The sequence below is a fragment of the Oncorhynchus nerka genome, linkage group LG24 (assembly GCF_034236695.1).
Source record: "Oncorhynchus nerka isolate Pitt River linkage group LG24, Oner_Uvic_2.0, whole genome shotgun sequence".
Lineage (NCBI taxonomy): Eukaryota > Metazoa > Chordata > Actinopteri > Salmoniformes > Salmonidae > Oncorhynchus > Oncorhynchus nerka.
The window spans coordinates 44,004,158-44,024,264 of NC_088419.1; the positions used below are offsets into that span (position 1 = coordinate 44,004,158).

A 20,107-nucleotide genomic window follows, 5' to 3' on the forward strand; every position below is an offset into this window, starting at 1 on the left:
GTGGGATGTTCAAAGTTTCTGATAATTTTTTTATAACCCAACCCTGATCTGTACTTCTCCACAACTTTGTCCCTGACCTGTTTGGAGAGCTCCTTGGTTTTCATGGTGCCACTTGCTTGGTGGTGCCCCTTGCTTAGCCCACCACAAGGAGTTGCTAGAGCACAATGAGCCAAGTAAAGCCCCCCGGCCAAACTCTCCCCTAACCTGGACGGCGCTGGGCCAATTGTGCTCCGCCCTATGAGACTCCCAGTAACGGCTGGGAGTCTCATAGGATCGAACCCCAGGCTGTAGTGATACCGCAACACTGCAATGCAGTGCCTTAGATCGCTGCGACACTCGGGAAGCCCGGCTGATATTCTTTTACATTTTCAGAGTCAAGGTTTGGCTTTTTCAGGAGCTTTGTTACTGACATTTTTAGTGAGTTTGGTACTCACCCGGAGGATAGGGAACCATTTATTATGTTCAACATAGGAGGGCCAAGCACAGGAAGTAGCTCATCAGTAGTTTAGTTGGAATATGGTCCAGTAGGCAGCTGGAAGGTTTAGATGCAATTAATATTTTTGTGAATGAGTCGAAAGATACAGAATAAAAAAACTTGAGTGTCTCCATTGATCTTAGGTCCTGGCAGTTCTGTGCAGGACAACTGAGTTTTGGAGAAATAAGCAGATTCAAAGAGGTGTCCGTAATTTTCTTTCTAATGATCATGATCTTTTCGTCAAAGAAGTTCATGAATTCATCACTGCTGACGTGAAGTCCAGTTAGCTAAGTTCGCTTTGCGACAGTGTCAAAAACATTTTTGGGGAATTTTTCTATTCTGCCTATTTAGGTTGGAAAAGTAGGCTGATTGAGCAACAGTGAGGGCTCTTCGATATTACATGGCACTGTCTTTCCATGCTAGTCAGAAGACTTCCAGTATGGTGGAGCGCCATTTCCGTTCCACATTTCTGGAAGCTTGCTTCAGGACTTGGGTATTTTCTCTATACCAGGGAGCTAATTTCTTATGACAAATGTTTTTTGGTTTTAGAGGTGCAACTGCATATAGGGTATTACGCAAGGTTACATATAGCTCTTCGGTTAGGAGGTTAACATATTTTTGTACTCCAACGTCCTTGGGTAGGTGGCGGGAGTCTGGAAGGGCATCTAGGAATCTTTGGGTTGTCCAAGAATTTATAGCGTGGCTTTTGATAATCCTCGGTTGGGGTCTAAACAGATTATTGGTTGCGATCGCAAACGTAATAAAATGGTGGTCCGATAGTCCAGTATTATAAAGAAAAACATTTAGATTAACAATATTTATGCCATGGGACAAAACTAAATCCAGGGTATGACTGTGGCAATGAATGTCCAGGGACATGTTGGACAAAACCCACGGAGTCAATGATGGCTCCGAAAGCCTTTTGGAGTGTGTCTGTGGACATTGCCATGTGAATATTGAAGTCACCAAAAATTGTAATATTATCTGCCATGACTACAAGATCCGTTAGGAATTTAGGGACCTCAATGAGGAATGCTGTATACGGCCCAGGAGCCCTGTAAACAGTACAGTAGATATACAAAGTTATTGTGTAGGCTGCGTAGATTTCATGACTAGAAGCTAAAATATTAGAATGCCATTTTTTTCGGGGGTTCATTGAAATATCTGTGCATCTGCCTTTGTGGGATGCGCAGGGGATATGTCACTAGTGTAACCAGGATGAGGGGCCTTATTTAACACAATAAATGTATCAGGCTTGAGCCATGTTTCAGTCAGGCCAATCACATCAAGGTTATGCTCAGTGATTAGTTAATTGACTATGACTGCCTTGGAAGTGAGGGATCTAACATTAAGTAGTCCTATTTTGAGATGTGAGATATTACAATCTCTTTCAATAATGACAGGAATGGAGGAGGTCTTGTGTTTAGTAGCGTGTTGCATGCTCCTGTCTGTTCACTGGCAATCGTTCTGCTCTATATAAACCAAGGCTTATGTATAAAGGGTATCTGTCAGTCCTGTCCCGCCCAGGGTAAAGGAGGTGACATATGTGCACCTGATTTGCCTCTTTCATCCTCCCCTTCTCCTTCTTCCCAACCCAGCAACTAGATTATTCCGATCAATCGCTCCTACCCAGCCCCAACATGAGGTGTAGATGTGACCACACACACACACACACACACACACACACACACACACACACACACACACACACACACACACACTGTTCCTTGAGTATTTCCAAGCTGTTAGCTGATCCTATTCTGAATTATGTAAAAAAAAGAAAGCATCAGTAGTTTTAGTTTTTTATTTTGACTCAATAACGTTGCAGTCAAACAGCAAGTTACTGGGGGGCAGAATCACCCCACTTCCAGTGGGAGGGGTCAACTGTCTGCTCCAGTGACAGACACAGGGCTTAAGCATCAGAGCCAATAACGGTGTTCTTTCCATGATCCCTCAGTCTGATAGGGGAAGGGGTTAACCGTCAGAGCTAATCGCTGCTGATGTGACGGACAGGTGCCCGGCAGCGTCTTTACAGGCTAAATGTGTTCCTGCCGAGTCTGTGACTGTGTGTGACATTTAGTGAGCGTGGCTCTCAAACACAGCGTGCCTGGCTCCCTGAGCAACAGGAGTGAACTCAACAGTCCTGTACACTGAACCCCAGGAGACGAGACACATTCCCACAGAGCTGAGGGGAGGATGAGGGGAGGAGGAAGAGGAAACTATTCTTTCCCATATTGTTAGGATAGACAGTTTAGGTGTGCCAGTGTAGGTCAAGGTAGTGACAACACATGTCGTTATCCTCTCCCTTCTTTGATATTCTGTGTGACTGAAATGCTCACACACGGCTTGGGATGTTTTTGAAACAGGCACAGCCGATCGAGTCCACTTATCACACTTCTAAGTGACACTGATAAATGGTGTTGAGGTAACAACTTTGAAGCAACATCAACGACAAACTACTGTTCAGGATTAGAGAAAGACCATGTCCCCAATCTCTCAACCGGGTGCTCCCCCTTCCTCGTCGTCTCCTTCGTCATCTCCTTTGCCACCTCCTTGTCTCCTCTCCTTCACCAGCGCTGATCAGAAAATAGTTGATGTGTTGCAGAAATCCCTCCCAGCCACAACTATAACTGATCCAGTCCCATTAGATATGCGGAGATGAGGACAGAGAAAGTCTTGTTGGAGCACTGTGGTCCATTCACAAAGTAGTGGCAGAGTCAGTGGGTCAGTGAGAGGGGATGGAGGAAAGAAGAGGAGGGGAGGAAATAAGAGAGGAGGAAAGGTGAGGGGAGCCATGGAGAGGAAAGGAAAGGAGAGAACAGGAGGAGGGGAGAAGAGAAGAGGATTGGAGAGGAGATAAGAGGGGATGAAAGGAAAAGAGAGGACAGGAGTTATGCCAAGTCATTGTGGCTGTGGGGACTCTGTCGCCTCCTGGCTGCAGATGCAGGCATTTCAGCGTTTATTTTTTACTGGCCGAGTTAGATGAAGCTGATATGTGATACACACACGCACAGCACAGCACACACAGTCTCCACAAACAGAACCCCAACCTCAAGGTATACTGCATACTGGAGGAGCAAATGCACTACATAGTTCATAAAAATCTGTTGCCCTGCGTTACTTACTATAAGGGAGTGGAGAACCACATGTGTTTGGTCTGGGACTGGTTTTGTGTAGGCTGGGCTGGGCCGGTTAGTTCTCTAACCAGAACTCTCATTTAGGCCCCAAGACAAAGCTGATCTGACAGCACAGCCAATTAAAGGGCATGCTTTTAAATAGCCCACATATAAGAGAGTGGAGACAGAGGACATAATTGGCCAGCTACTTTTTAATAACACAGCCCACACATACAAATGCGTGCGCACACACACGCAAGCATGCACGTATGCACACACACTGCGTTGCTTCTCATTTCATTTCTATTTTCATCCCTTCTTTCACAGGAGGAGGAGATGAAGTTCCGGATGCAGGGCTGAGTGACTTATGTAAAAGGAGGAGGACAGGGGACACATATATTCTGTGTACGTGTATTTAGGGAGTTGCCATTTGGCCAAATCAAAATTTCAAAAGACATTATTCTAAAATTAAAGATGGTATCCGCAGGACGGGGAAACAGCGCCACTGGCCACCCCACTACCATTATTGTTTTTGTTACAGCACATATCATGCTCCGAGGGGAAAAAGTGTTCATTATATGCCGGAACTTTAAGGATTCCAGCTTTAAAGTAAAAAAACAAACATATACAGGGCATTCGGAAAGTTTTCAGACCACTTGACTTTTTCCTAATTTTGCTACGTTACAGCCTCATTCTAAAATGTATTTACTAAAACATTCCACACACAATACCCCATAATAACAGTGAACAGTGAAAACAGGTTTTTAGAAATGCCTTATTTATACATACAGTTGAAGTCGGAAGTTTACAAACACCTTAGCCAAATACATTTAACCTCAGCTTTTCACAAATCCTAACATTTAATACAAGTTAAACATTCCCTGTCTTAGGTCAGTTAGGATCACCACTTTATTTTAAGAATGTGAAATGTCAGAATAATAGTAGAGAGAATTATTTATTTCAGCTTTTATTTCTTTCATCACATTTCCAGTGGGTCAGAAGTTTACATACACTCGATTAGTATTTGGTAGCATTGCCTTTAGATTCTGTAACTTGGGTCAGATGTTTCAGGCAGCCTTCCACAAGCTTCCCGCAATAAGTTGGGTGAATTTTGGCCCATTCCTCCTGACAGAGCTGGTGTAACTGAGTCAGGTCTGTAGGCCTCCTTGCTCGCACACACTTTTTCAGTTCTGTCCACACATTTTCTATAGGATTGAGGTAAGGGCTTTGTGATGACCACTCCAATACCATGACTTTGTTGTACTTAAGCCATTGGAACCTTCAGGCGTTTGGAAATTGCTCCCAAGGATGAACCAGACTTGTGGAGGTCTACAATTCTTTGGGCCGAAGTCTTGGCTCATTTCTTTTGATTTTCCCATGATGTCAAGCAAAGAGGCACTGAGTTTGAAAGTAGGCCTTGAAATACATCCATAGGTACACCTCCAATTGACTCAAATTATGTCAATTAGCCTATCAGAAGCTTCTAAAGCCATTACATACTTTTCTGGAATTTTCCAAGCTGTTTATAGGCACAGTCAACTTAGTGTATGTAAACTTCTGACCCACTTGAATTGTGATAAAGTGAATTATAAGTGAAATGATCTGTCTGTAAACAATTGTTTGAAAAATTACTTGTGTCATGCACAAAGTAGATGTCTAACCAACTTGCCAAAACTATAGTTTGTGAACAAGAAATTTGCGGAGTGGTTGAAAAACAAGTTTTAATGACTCCAACCTAAGTGTATGTAAACTTCCGACTTCAAATGTTAGTATTCAGACCATTTGCTATGAGACTCAAAATTGAGCTCAGGTGCATCCTGTTTCCATTGATCATCCTTGAGATGTTTCTACAACTTGATTGGAGTCCACCTGTGGTAAATTCAATTGATTGTACATGATTTGGAAAGCACACACCTGTCTATGTAAGGTCCCACAGTTGACAGTGCATGTCAGAGCAAAAATCAAACCATGACGTCGAAGGAATTGTCCGTAGAGCTCCGAGATAGGATTGTGTCGAGGCACAGATGTAGAGAAGGATAACAAAACTTGTCTGCAGCATTGAAGGTCTCCTAGAACTCAGTGGCCTCCATCATTCTTAAATGGAAGAAGTTTGGAACCACCAAGACTCTTCCTAGAGCTGGCCGCCAGGCCAAACTGAACAATCGGGGGAGACGGGCCTTGGTCAGGGAGTTGACCAAAAACCTGATTGGCACTATGACAGAGCTGAGTTCCTCTGTGGAGATGGGAAAACCTTCCAGAAGGACAACCATCTCTGCACTTCTCCACCAATCAGGCCTTTATGGTAGAGGTGGCAGACGGAAGCTACTACTCAGTAAAAGGCACATCACAGCCCGCTTGGAGTTTGACATGAGGCACCTAAAGGACTCTCAGACCATCAGAAACAAGATTATCTTGTCTGATGAAAACAATATTGAACTCTTTGGCCTGAATGCCAAGCGTCACATTTGGAGGAAACCTGGCACCATCCCTACGGTGAAGCATGGTGGTGGCAGCATTGGTGTTTTCAGAGACAGGGACTGGGAGACTAGTCAGGATCGAAGGAAAGATGAACGGCGCAAAGTACAGAGGAACCCTTGATGAAACCAGCTCCAGACCACTCAGGACCTCAGACTGGTGTGAAGGTTCACCTTCCAACAGGACAATGACCCTAAGCACACAGTCAAGACAATGCAGGAGTGGCTTTGGGACAATTCTCTGAATGTCCTTGAGTAGCCCAGCCAGAGCCCAGACTTGAACCAAATCGAAAATCTCTGGAGAGACCTGAAAATAGCTATGCAGCGACGCTCCCCATCCAATGTGAAAGAGCTTGAAAGGATCTGCAGAGAAGAATGGGAGAAACTCCCCAGATACAAGTGTGCCAAGCTTGTAGCGTCATACCTAAGAAGACTTGAGGCTGTAATTGCTGCCAAAGGTGCTTCAACAAAGTACTGAGTAGATACTTATGTAAATGTGACATTATTTTTTAAAATATATATATATATATATAAATTTGTACAAAAAACCCCCACAGTTTTTGCTTTGTCATTATGGAGCATTGTGTTTTATTTTTTTATTTCACCTTTATTTAACCAGGTAGGCCAGTTGAGAACAAGGTCTAATTTACAACTGCGACCTGGCCAATTTAAAGCAAAGCAGTGCGACAAAAACAACAAGTAACACATGGGATAAACAAACATACAGTCAATAACACAATAGAAAAATCTGTATACAGTGTGTGCAAATGAAGTAAGGAGGTAAGGCAATAAATAGGCCAATAGTGGCAAAGTAATTACAATTTAGCAAAATACACTGGAGTGATATATGTGCAGATGAGGATGTGCAAGTAGAAATACTGGTGTGCAAAAGAGTAGAAAAACCAAAACAAATACGGGGATGAGGTAAGTAGTTGGTTGGATGGGCTATTTACAGATGGGCTGTGTACAGCTGCAGCGATCGGTAAGCTTCTCTGACAGCTGACGCTTAAAGTTGGTGTGGGAGATATGTCTCCAACTTTAGTGATTTTTGCAATTCGTTCCAGTCAATGGCAGCAGAGAACTGAAAGGAAAGGCGGCCAAAGGAGGAATTGGCTTTGGGGATGACCAGTGAAATGTACCTGCTGGAGCACGTGCTACGGGTGGGTGTTGCTATGGTGACCAGTGAGCTGAGATAAGGCGGAGCTTTAACTAGCAAAGACTTATAGATGACCTGGAGCCAGTGTGTTTGGCGACGGATATCTAGCGAGGTCCAGCCAACGAGAGCATACAAGTCGCAGTGGTGGGTAGTATGAGGCTTTGGTGACAAAACGGATGGCACTGTGATAGACTGCACCCAATTTGCTGAGCAGAGTGTTGGAGGCTATTTTGTAAACGACATCACCGAAGTCAAGGACCGATAGGATAGTCAGTTTTACAAGGGTATGTTTGGCAGCATGAGTGAAGGAGGCTTTGTTGAAAAATTGGAAGCTGATTCTAGATTTAACTTTGGATTGGAGATGCTTAATGTGAGTCTGGAAGGAGAGTTTACAGTCTTGCCAGACACCTAGGTATTTGTAGTTGTCCACATATTCTCAGTCAGAACCATCCAGAGTAGTGATGCTAGTCGTGCGGGCAGGTGCGGGCAGCTATCGGTTGAAGAGCATGCATTTAGTTTTACTAGCATTTAAGAGCAGTTGGAGCCAACGGAAGGAGGGTTTGTTTGCCGTTGAAGCTCGTTTGTAGGTTTGTTAACGCAGTGTCCAAAGAAGGGCCAGATGTATACAGCATGGTGTCGTCTGCATAGAGGTGGATCAAAGAATCACCCGCAGCAAGAGCAACATCATTGATATATGCAGAGAAAAGAGTCGGCCCGAGAATTGAGCACTGTGACACCCCTATAGAGACTGCCAGAGGCCCGGACAACAGGCCCTCCTCCGATTGGACTCACTGAACTCTATCTGAGAAGTAGTTAGTGAACCAGGCGAGGCCGTCATTAGAGAAACCACCACTGTTGTGTCACTTTCAGAAGTTTCTGACCACTGTAAAAATGCTTCCAACAATCAGTTCTGAACATCAATAATGGATCCTCTTTAAAGTGATTTAAATTGTAGGCTACTCCTTCCAAATACGGAGACTCGAAAGCATCCTGTACTGTTATTTTTCGCCACTATATCCCCGAGTCGGGAGTAGATCATTTGCGCACCTGCTGCCTTCCTTGGATGTGGCAGCCAATTCTTTGGCTCCCTCTCCGGAATTGGGCATGCAGTGGGGCACAGTCCTCCAGTGATGGAGACCCAAGCACACTCATGCTCACCCAGTGGGAAGCCACAACCTATCCACAGCCAAAGCCACGGGAGACGAGATGCCACTCGAGGTGTTCCATTGGAGAGTTTTTGGAGTATACCGCACAACATAGCCAACGATGGGGTTTGAGAAACTGACCACTGAGACAGATGGGTCGATTGGGTCTTGTTCGATGTGAGACAGGCCAATTTGAATTGGAGGCAGGGTGAAAAGAGGCACCACTGATGGGGGCCCTCCCAATGTGGATCACATACGCCAATTGGTCAGGATGAGTGAAACTGATAGGACAGACAGAGAGGGACCAAGGGGATGAATGGTCTAATGCAAGGAGTGAGAACCAGGAATGGGAGCACCACAGCCAGTCCCCATTATCTACTTGCACCATCAGTATGTTCTTGCCTTTTTATGGAGTTTTTCCTAGCCAACAAGCCTCTACATCTGCATTGCTTGCTCTCTGGAGTTTTAGGCTCGGTTTCTTTGTGACAGTGCTGATGTAAAAAGGGCTCTATAAATACATTTGATTGATTGACTTGCGCCAGGTAAAAGAGCCAGAACCTCCTCAGGTGGCAGAGACAGACCCAGAGGTCGCCAGAGCAATCAATGGTCACCTGCCGAGAATGAGCAACCAGACGTGGGAGAATGAATATGTATAAATTGCACTCAGAACCACTTAAAAAGATACAAATTGCAACAGGATAAGATAAGATAAGATAAGTCTAAAAAGGTCATTATAGAAGGTTATTAATGGTCTCTGTCCCCTGGAATGACATCTATTTCCTCTGGAGTGAAACCATCTGTTGTCAAAATGGGAAAGCTGTTTTGACCTTGGCTGTGTTATCTATTAGAAATCATGCTGTAATTTCCTGGTTGCAAAACTTCTACACCGTTCGCTCAATTTCATTTATGTGAGAATCATTGTACCATCTAAATCAGTGTGAAATATATTGTCAAAAACAAAATATATTGTTTTTAAAGCTGTTTGAAGCTGGTGGACCAAAGCCGAACGTCTCTGCCATGTTATGGGGAGGGGGAGATTTGTTTTGAATGCAGCCTAGTGCTGTTGCAATTGACCTAGCTTTCACATACGGGAGAAATTCTGAGAAATTCTAGGTGTAGCACTTTTAAAGCTGGAATCATCCTTGAGAAGCGTCTTCTAGATCTGATAGGCACTTGCGAGATGTAAAAGCACTTCGACAAACTCATGTGCAATTATGTTCCTTACTTTTCCTTTCCAATCAACCCCGAGGATGTCGCTAAGTGTGTGCCAGAGGAACCCTCGATTAGTTATCTCACACACACGCACAGTGCCTTGCAAAAGTATTCATCCCCCATGGCATTTTTCTATTTCGTTGCATTACAACCTGTAATTTAAATAGATTTTTATTTGGATTTCATGTAATGGACATACACAAAATAGTCCACATTGGTGAAGTGAAATTTAAAAAATGACTTGTTTCAAAACATTTTTTTTTTTAAATGTAAAAGTGGTGCGTGCGTATGTATTCACCTCCTTTGCTATGAAGCCTCTAAATAAGATCTGATGCAACCAAGCCAAACCTGGCAGGTATCCTAGTAAGGCGGCAGGTGGCTAGCTCGTTAGTGGCTAGAGCGTTGGACTAGTAACCGAAAGGTTGCAAGATCGAATCCTTTAGCTGAAAAGGTAAAAATGTGTAATTCTGCCCCTGAACAAGGCAGTTAACCCAATGTTCCTAGGCCGTAAATGAAAATAAGAATTTGTTCTTAACTGACTTGCCAAGTTAAATAAAGGAATAGAACAAAAAAACATCCAACTTGAAGGAGCTGGAGCAGTTGTGCCTTGAAGAATGGGCAAGAATCCCAGTGGTTAGATGTGCCAAGCTTATAGAGACATACCCCAAGAGACTTGCAGTTTTAATTGCTGCAAAAGGTGGCTACAAAGTATTGACTTTGGGGGGGTGAATAGTTATGCACGCTCAAGTTGTCTGTGTTTTTGTCTTATTTCTTGTTTGTTTCACAGCATCTTCAAAGTGGTAGGCATGTTGTGTAAATCAAATGATACAAACCCACCAAAATGTATTTTAGGTTGTATTCCATGTATTCCATGTATTCCAGGTTGTAAGGCAACAAAATAGGAAAAATGCCAAGGGGGATGAATACTTACGCAAGCCACTGTACGCTTACACACACACACACACACACACACACACACACACACACACACACACACACACACACACACACACACACACACACACACACACACACACACACACACACACACACACACACACACACACACAGACACACACACACACACACACACACACAATATGCTATGTATGAAAAACACACACACACACACACACACAGTCACATCTGATCTGGGTCTATGGCACAACACCTGAAATCAATTGCCTCCCACCTAATGGCTATGTGATAACGCCACTAGCTCTCATGACCAGATATGCATGTGTGCGTCTGTTGTGTGTGTGTGAACAAGTGTGTATGCATGAATGAGTGTATGTGTATGTGATGCATGTCGAGCAGCCCGACGCCTCTCCTCAACCCCATGAATATATTCATGGTACTGCAGAGCAGTGGAGTGGAGACAAGCACCAGCTCTACTCAGGTGTGTGTGTGTATGCTTGTGTGTGTGTGTACAGTCTGACAGTATGCATTGCTTCTCACTACTGCCTTTCAGCAAGAAAGATACTGAGAGACAGACAGAGAGGGAGAGGGAGAAAAACACATAGAGGAGGGGGATTGGGTTTGTGGTGCATGTGAAAAAGAGAATCCAGAAGATGGACACAGGAAGAGAGAGAGAGAAAGGGAGAGGGGAAGATTGGAGAGGAGGAAAAGGAGAGGGAGAGCTGTGTGTACAGCTGTGACCATGCGTGGGGGGTCTTTGTGCGGGTGTGATGTGCGTATCCAGTCCAACAGAACCAGATGATGATGTGTTCTTGAGTTGTGTGTCATACGTCATTGGGGACTAGTCAGGGAAAGACAGGGATGAGCAGAGCCTATAGGACAGGATCGCTTTAGGGGCTCTTATGCCAACTGAAAAGAACTCGGACAGAAAGAGAGAGAGAGAACTGAAATGTACATCTGAGTTTTCAGATGTACATTTTTCACGTTTATTTTAAGAAGAAAAAAACGAGAAAAAAACATGTAATTTCAAGAAGAAGATGTTTTGTATTCTGACATTTCTCACACGTAGTTTCTCACACGTAATTTCACATAATATTCTAAATTTCACATCTGCTTTCATAACCTGTGGGATTAGAACCTGGGTCTCCCATGGGAGCAGCCAATGTCTTAAACATTAGACAAGAGGAATGACACTGAGTTTCTCTTTTTTTACCTTCATTTAATTAGGCAAGTCAGTTTAAGAACAAATTCTTATTTACAATGACGGCCTACCCCGGCCAAACCACAACGACGCTGGGCGAATTGTGCCCTATGGGACTCCGAATGGGACTCCGAATCATGGCCAGTACTGATAAGGCCTGGAATTGAGCCAGGGTCTGTAGTGGGAGATGCAGTGCCTTAGACCGCTGTGCCACTCGGGAGCCCCAACTACATTTATTATACATTTCCTCAATCTCAGTATATTGACGGTTCAATTCAAAATAGGGATGTCAAACATTAGGGATAGGACATGGATGATTATGAATGATCTAGGGATGGTATGATGCGTCATGCCCATGATTCTCATGTTAAAGCTCGGAAATGGCTGCAGTGTGCATTTTTTAAGGGCATTTTTGGATCAGATTTGGGCTTGAATCCTCTACATTCACCATGAGATACGCACCTGTCAGCTTCCTCCACAATGATGCTATTCTTCTTCCTCCCCATCATCCTTTCTCTCCTCTTTCCTTACCCTCCTTCCCTTGTCTCCTGAGTGGCGTAGTGGTCTAAGGCACTGGATCATAGTGCTAGAGGCATCACTACAGACCCTGGTTCGATCCTGGGCTGTATCACAACCAGCCGTGACCGGAAGTCCCATAGGATGGCGCACAATTGGTCCAGGTTAGGGGAGGGTTTGGCCGGGGTATGCCGTCATTGTAAAATAAGAATTTGTTCTAAACTGACTTGCCTAGTTAAATAAAGGTTAAATAAAAAATGAATTAAAATAAAAATCCCTGAAAGAGTGTGGTTCTGATCAGAAGTGCTTGGTTCAGGTATATTAGTCCTGATTGGATGACCGGTTTGACCTTACTTTGGTCCTGTTTTATTCATGTACCATTAGGAGGACTTAAGAATGGCTTTTTATAAAGACAGTGCTGATTCCAGGTCAAAATAACTAGTGGGGTTAGATGACCATTGGGTCATCGGTCAAATCAAATCAAATTGTATGTCATATCCGTTGAATACAACGGGTGTAGACTTAACCATGAAATGCTTGCTTATGACCCATTCCAAACTATACAGAGCTATATACAGGGAGTACCAGTACCAGATCAGTGTGCAGGGGTATGAGGTATTTGAGGTAGATATGTACATGAAGGCAGGATAAAGTGACTAGGCATCCGGATCGAAAATAATAAGGTATTTGAGGTAGATATGTACATGAAGGCAGGATAAAGTGACTAGGCATCCGGATAAATAATAATAAGGTATTTGAGGTAGATATGTACATGAAGGCAAGGTAAAGTGACTAGGCATCAGGATAGATAATAATAAGGTATTTGAGGTAGATACGTACATGAAGGCAAGGTAAAGTGACTAGGCATCAGGATAGATAATAATTAGAGTAACATAAAGAACAGAGTAGCAGCAGCATATGATGAGTGCAAAAGTGTGTATGTGTGTTTGTGTTGTGTTGGTATCAAATTGTATTGGTCGCATACACAGGTTTAGCATTTGTTATTGCGGGTGTAGCGAAATGCTTCTTCTAGTTCCGACAGTGCAGTAATATCTAACAATTTCACAACAAATACCTATTACACACAAATCTAAGTAAAGGAATGGAATTAAGAATATATAAATATATGGATGAACAATGTCAGAGCGGCATAGACTAAGATATAGTATAGAGTACAGTATATACATATGAGATGAGTAATGCAAGATATGCAAACATTATTAAAGTGACGAGTGTTCCATTTATTAAAGTGGCTAATGATTTCAAGTCTGTGTATTGTAGGCAGCAGCCTCACTGTGCTAGTGATGGTTATTTAACAGTCTGATGGCCTTGAGAAAGAAGCTGTTTTTCAGTTTCTCAGTCCCAGCTTTGATGCACCTGTTCTGACCTTGCCTTCGGGATGATAGCGGGATGAACAGGTGATGCTCTTTTTGGCCTTCCTATGACATCGGGTGCTGTAGGTGTCCTGGAGGGCGGGTAGTTTGCCCCCGGTGATGCTTTGTGCAGACCGCACCACCCTCTGGAGAGCCCTGTGATTGTTGGAGGTGCCGTTGTCATACCAGGTGGTGATACAGCCCGACAGGATGCTCTCAATTGTGCATCTGTAAAAGTTTGTGAGGTTTTAGGTGACAAGCCAAATTTCTTCAGCCTCCTGAGGTTGAAGAGGCGATGTTGCGCCTTCTTCACCACACTGTCTGTGTGGGTGGACTATTTCAGTTTGTCAGTGATATGTATGCCTGGGACTTAAAACTTTCCACCTTCTCCACTGCTGTCCCATCGATGTGGATAGGGGGGTGCTCCCTCCACTGTTTCCTGAAGTCATCTCCTTTGTTTTGTTGACCTTGAGTCAGAGGTTATTTTCCTGACACCACACTCCGAGAGCCTTCCCCTCCTCCCTGTAGGCCGTCTCGTCATTGTTGGTAATCAAGCCTACTACTGTTGTGTCATCTACAAACTTCATGATTGAGTTGGAGGCGTGCATGATCACACAGTCATGGGTGAACAGAGAGTACAGGAGGGGGCTGAGCACACACCTTTGTGGGGCCCCAGTGTTGAGGATCAGTGAAGTGTAGATGTTGCTTTCTATCTTCACTACCTGAGAGGACGCTCCGTTAGGAAGTCCAGAACCCAATTGCACAGGGTGGGGTTCAGACCCAGGGCCTCAAGCTTAATGATGATCTTGGAGGGTAATATGGTGTTGAATGCTGAGCTATAGTCAATAAACAGCATCCTTACATAGGTTTTCCTCTGGTCCAGATGGGATAAGGCAGTGTGCAGTATGATGGCGATTGCATTGTCGGTGGACCTATTGGGGCGGTAAGCAAATCGAAGTGGGTTTAGGGTGACAGGTAAGGTGGAGGTATGTGTGTATGTGTGAGAATGTTGTCGGTATGCGTGTGTGTGTTATGTATGCATGTGCATATGCAGTGATTGTGCATGGGTTTTGTGTAAGAGTATCAGTGCAGTGTGTGTAAATATGTATATGGTAGTGTGTAGTCTTGTGATTGTGCATAGAGTCCGTGCAAGATAGGTTCAGTGCAGATAGTTTAGGTAAACATTAATTAACTATTTAGCAGTCATGAGTATTTAGGAGACCTATTAGGAGTCCTATGGCTTGGGGGTAGAGGCTGACTCAGGTAGAGACGGATGTAGGTTTCAAAAGCTTTTGACCGTTCATTAAACTTCACATGGAGAGATGGATGAATGGATTAATTGATGGTTGAAGGACGAGTGGAATTATTGGACAAATTGATGAAAGAATAAAGATGACACAGATGGGTAAATGGAGAGCATGGAAGGAAGGGTAACGTGTTCTGGTTCAGTCCTCTTCTCTCGCATCAGTCCGGTAATTAGGTGCCGAATAGAGTTTTAAACACCTCCACCGTCACCTTGGTCTCAGCTCAGCATTATTAGCTCACTGTAGAAAACAAGGAAGATTCTTAAACTGCACAGTTTCTGTGTTTTAAATGCAATAGGATATCATCAGCAAAACACTTCTGTCTTTCTCTTTTTCTCTCTCTTTGTCTAATGCTACCACTTTTACTACCTCTCTGTGTCTCTATTTCTCTGTGTCTCTTAACTCCTACATAAACTTTCTCATTTCTCTCCATCCTCCAGGATCACGTTCGTCCACCTGCCCTTCCAAAGTAAATGGCTGTACATCGGCACAGAGAAAGGAAACATCCACATCGTCAACGTGGAGTCCTTCACACTCTCAGGCTACGTCATCATGTGGAACAAAGCCATCGAACTGTGAGTGTCAACACCAGCCTCTTCTCCTCGTCACACTGTCACACCGGCTTGTGGTGGAATGGACATAGCTATCAAATAGCCTCTTAGTTACCTCTAGGCTTCATCCACACCTGGTGGCTTCAGTAACCGCAGGTTTGAAGGAGGAAGGATGTGAATCACTATCTGACTCTTATTTAGTAGGCCTCTTCAGCATGGGGTTAAAGTATTTGTAAGATACTGTGCTATTTCATTGGGTATTTGTCAAATCAAATCAAATGTATTTATAAAGCCCTTCTTACATCAGCTGATGTCACAAAGTGCTGTACAGAAACCCAGCCTAAATCCCCAAACAGCAAGCAATGCAGGTGTAGAAGCACAGTGGCTAGGAAAAACTCAGGAGAAAGGCCAGAACCCAGGAAGAAACCTAGAGAGGAACCAGGCTATGAGGGGTGGCCAGTCCTCTTCTGGCTGTGCCGGGTGGAGATTATAACAGAACATGGCAAAGATGTTCAAATGTTCATAGATGACCAGCAGGGTCAAATATTTGTGTTGCTGTTGACATCCTCCATTTTGATTCTGTTCTAGAGCTCTTGCATAATTCAATCTTCAGTTTTGTAGCATTTTCCCAATCCTATCTCTTCCTGTCTCATAGTGAGGGGTTGAACAGATGTCTGTTAAGATCAGTGTTGGGCATGTACAGATGTCCTGTCTCGACAGTGCTGAGAGGAAAGGGAGGAGTAGAGGGGGAAAGGAGATGAGAGGGAGAGAAAAAGACAGAAGGGGAAGAGAGGAGAGGAGGGGAATTGATAGAGGAGGGGTGGGGGGTTAGGAGAGAAGGAGAGGCGAGGGGATAGACGAGAGGAAGGAAAGAGTGGGTAGAGAAAGGGAAGGTTTTTTGGGGTAGACAAGTAGAGGAAAAAGAGAGTTGGAGGAGAGGAACGGGTGACAGTATGGGTCTCTGAGGAGTAGTGCCTGACAGTCCTGGAGCTGCCATGGTATTTCCTGACTAAAGGGACACGTCAACACACTCTTATATATGCTCTACTGAACACAGTGTGTCCTCCTCTCCCCTCTTTATCCTATCCCCTGCTTCTCTCACTTTCACTCTGTTTCCAAATCTAAACTCAACATCTCAAACACCTTAACCCATAAACACTTAACCCATACACGCACAAACATCTGTTTGTGTGGCCGTATGTGTGTCTCTGTGTGACTCTGTGTGCAGGGCCTTCAGAAAGTGTTCACACCCCTTGACTTTTTCCACATTTTGTTGTGTTACAAGGTGGGATAAAAATGTATTTCTTTGTACTTTTTTGTCAACAATCTACACAAAATACTTTGTAATGTCAAAGTGGAAGGAAAAAAATATATAAAAAATTAAACATGAATTTCATTATTTGAGAATCATGATTCCAGCTGTGAGTCTTTCTGGGTAAGTCTGTAAGAGCTTTGCACAACTGGATTGTACAATATTTGAGCATTATTCTTTTAAAAATTCTTCAAGCTCTGTCAAGTTGGTTGTTGATCATTGCTAGACAGGCATTTTCAAGTCTTGCCGTAGATTTCTAAGCCAATTTACGTTTTAAACTATAACTAGGCCACCTAGGAACATTCAATGTTGTCTTGGTAAGCAACTCCAGTGTATATTTAGCCTTGTGTTTTAGGTTATTGTCCTGCTGAAAGGTGAATTTGTCTCCTAGTGTCTGTTGGAAAGTAGACTGATATGGCACCACCTGGTGTGGAAACTGCACGGCATCTGACCGCAAGGCGCTACAGAGGGTAGTGCGTACGGCCCAGTACATCATTGGGGCCAAGCTTTCTGACATCCAGGACCTATATACTAGGCGGTGTCAGAGGAAGGCCCAAAACATTGTCAAAGACTCCAGTCACCCAAGTCGTAGACCGTTCACTCTGCTACCGCATGGCAAGCGGAACCGAAGCGCCAAGTCTATGACCAAAAGGCTCCTTAACAGCTTCTATCCCCAAGCCATAAGACTGTAACAGTTAATCAAATGGCCACCCAGATTATTTACATTGACCCACCCCTCTACACTGCTGCTACACGCTGTTTATTATCTATACATAGTCACTTTACAAATGACATTACATTTACATTTACATTTAAGTCATTTAGCAGACGCTCTTATCCAGAGCGACTTACAAATTGGTGCGTTCACCTTAAGACATCCAGTGGAACAGCCACTTTACAATAGTGCATCTAAATCTTTTAAGGGGGAGGGGGTGAGAAGGATTACTTTATCCTATCCTAGGTATTCCTGAAAGAGGTGGGGTTTCAGGTGTCTCCGGAAGGTGGTGATTGACTCCGCTGTCCTGGCGTCGTGAGGGAGTTTGTTCCACCATTGGGGGGCCAGAGCAGCGAACAGTTTTGACTGGGCTGCGCGGGAACTGTACTTCCTCAGTGGTAGGGAGGCGAGCAGGCCAGAGGTGGATGAACGCAGTGCCCTTGTTTGGGTGTGGGCCTGATCAGAGCCTGGAGGTACTGAGGTGCCGTTCCCCTCACAGCTCCGTAGGCAAGCACCATGGTCTTGTAGCGGATGCGAGCTTCAACTGGAAGCCAGTGGAGAGAGCGGAGGAGCGGGGTGACGTGAGAGAACTTGGGAAGGTTGAACACCAGACGGGCTGCGGCGTTCTGGATGAGTTGTAGGGGTTTAATGGCACAGGCAGGGAGCCCAGCCAACAGCGAGTTGCAGTAATCCAGACGGGAGATGACAAGTGCCTGGATTAGGACCTGCGCTGCTTCCTGTGTGAGGCAGGGTCGTACTCTGCGGATGTTGTAGAGCATGAACCTACAAGAACGGGCCACCGCCTTGATGTTAGTTGAGAACGACAGGGTGTTGTCCAGGATCACGCCAAGGTTCTTAGCGCTCTGGGAGGAGGACACAATGGAGTTGTCAACCGTGATGGCGAGATCATGGAACGGGCAGTCCTTCCCCGGGAGGAAGAGCAGCTCCATCTTGCCGAGGTTCAGCATGAGGTGGTGATCCGTCATCCACACTGATATGTCTGCCAGACATGCAGAGATGCGATTCGCCACCTGGTCATCAGAAGGGGGAAAGGAGAAGATTAATTGTGTGTCGTCTGCATAGCAATGATAGGAGAGACCATGTGAGGTTATGACAGAGCCAAGTGACTTGGTGTATAGCGAGAATAGGAGAGGGCCTAGAACAGAGCCCTGGGGGACGCCAGTGGTGAGAGCGCGTGGTGAGGAATGACCTCGACTAACCTGTAACCCCGCATATTGACATCGGTACCGGTACCCCCTGTATATAGCCTTGTTATTGTTATGTCATTTTTTATTTTATTTAAAGTTTTAATTTTTAATTTTACTTCAGGTTATTTAGTTAATATTTTCTTTTTATTTCTATTTCTTGAACTGCATTGTTGGCTAAGGAGTTGTAAGTAAGCATTTGACGGTGAGGTCTCTACACCTGTTGTATTTGGCGCATGTGACAAATACAATTTGTTTTCCTCAAAGATTGTTTCTGTGCTTAGCTCTATTCCATTTATTTCCTTGCCAATGACAAGCATACCCATAACATGATGCAGCCACCACCATGATTGAAAATACTGTCTTGACTGTCCACAAAAATCCAAATAGGTCAGATCAGGTTTGCAATGATTAACTTCAATCAGACACCCTCTCACCTTAGAGGGGGGAAGGAAATAACTAGGGGAGGGGGGTTTAACAACTCACGCCCTGTTGTAAATCAATACTGAAACAATATTTCTAACATAGAGCGTGGGGAATGGTCAAATTTAATTTAGTTGGTTATTTTGTGAAGTCATTAACAACGTCATAAAGGAAAACTGTAAGTTTCCATACAATGTGTTGTGCATGTAATATGAACAATGATTAAAGTGTTTTTGTTAAGAGAGAGATGTGATTTGAGAAGCTATAAGAGATTAAATACATATATAACTTTGCACAGTGAGTAGTCACCGCCCTGAGTGAGGTCAGAGAGCATGTTAACCTGTTGGAACCGCCCTTTTTGAGCAAATTGTATAAATGATGGGTTAAGAAAAAAACACATCAGACCAGAAAGATGTGAAGCTGCAGCTGCACGTTTAAAGTGGTTTGAACTTTGAATCTCGACACGAGGTGGAGACGATACACTCCCCTAGCCTATTTTCAAAGAAGCCTCTTCAAGAGTGAATGGAAGGAAAGTCAACTCTGTAGTTTTGTTCCGGACTACACGACAAGTCACCGGATATCGGAGAACTGCAGAGAAGGACAACAGTAGAAGACTTGTCGAAACCATTTTGGACAATCAGAGTCTTACAAGCGTGCCGTGAAAAGGCCCAACTTCCTTTCCAAGGCTACCCTATTCACCGAGAGAGATCCCCGTCGAACCCAGGCATTTCACATAAATACATTATTGATATTCTTACCCAAGGCGGGCAGCGGTTTGTGTGCAAAGTATATGGTTACTGTAGGTGAGAGTAGTTTTTGAATGTACCAATTTTTAGTGTCTCTGTCCCTCTCTCTCTCCCTCTCTTCTTTAACAAGCAGCCATGTTGTTGTCATTCCGCTAGGGACCTGTTTTCAGCGTTTTAAGGCTTCAGTCAATAACCGGTGCAAAGTGTGTATGTTTATCCTGTGTTCCCATTTAATTAGATCGTAAATAAATAATTAAACCAATTT

The 20,107-nt window shown here is 44.1% G+C and overlaps 1 protein-coding gene across 1 annotated transcript in view; it reads left to right on the forward strand.

Annotated features, from left to right (window-relative positions):
- Positions 1-20,107, forward strand: part of stxbp5a (syntaxin binding protein 5a (tomosyn)) — a 164,807-nt gene that overhangs the window by 52,390 nt on the left and 92,310 nt on the right. The window contains exon 5 of the mRNA XM_065008922.1: positions 15,331-15,465. Within this exon, the coding sequence (XP_064864994.1) occupies positions 15,331-15,465 (135 nt within the window). The remainder of the gene's footprint in view (positions 1-15,330; positions 15,466-20,107) is intronic.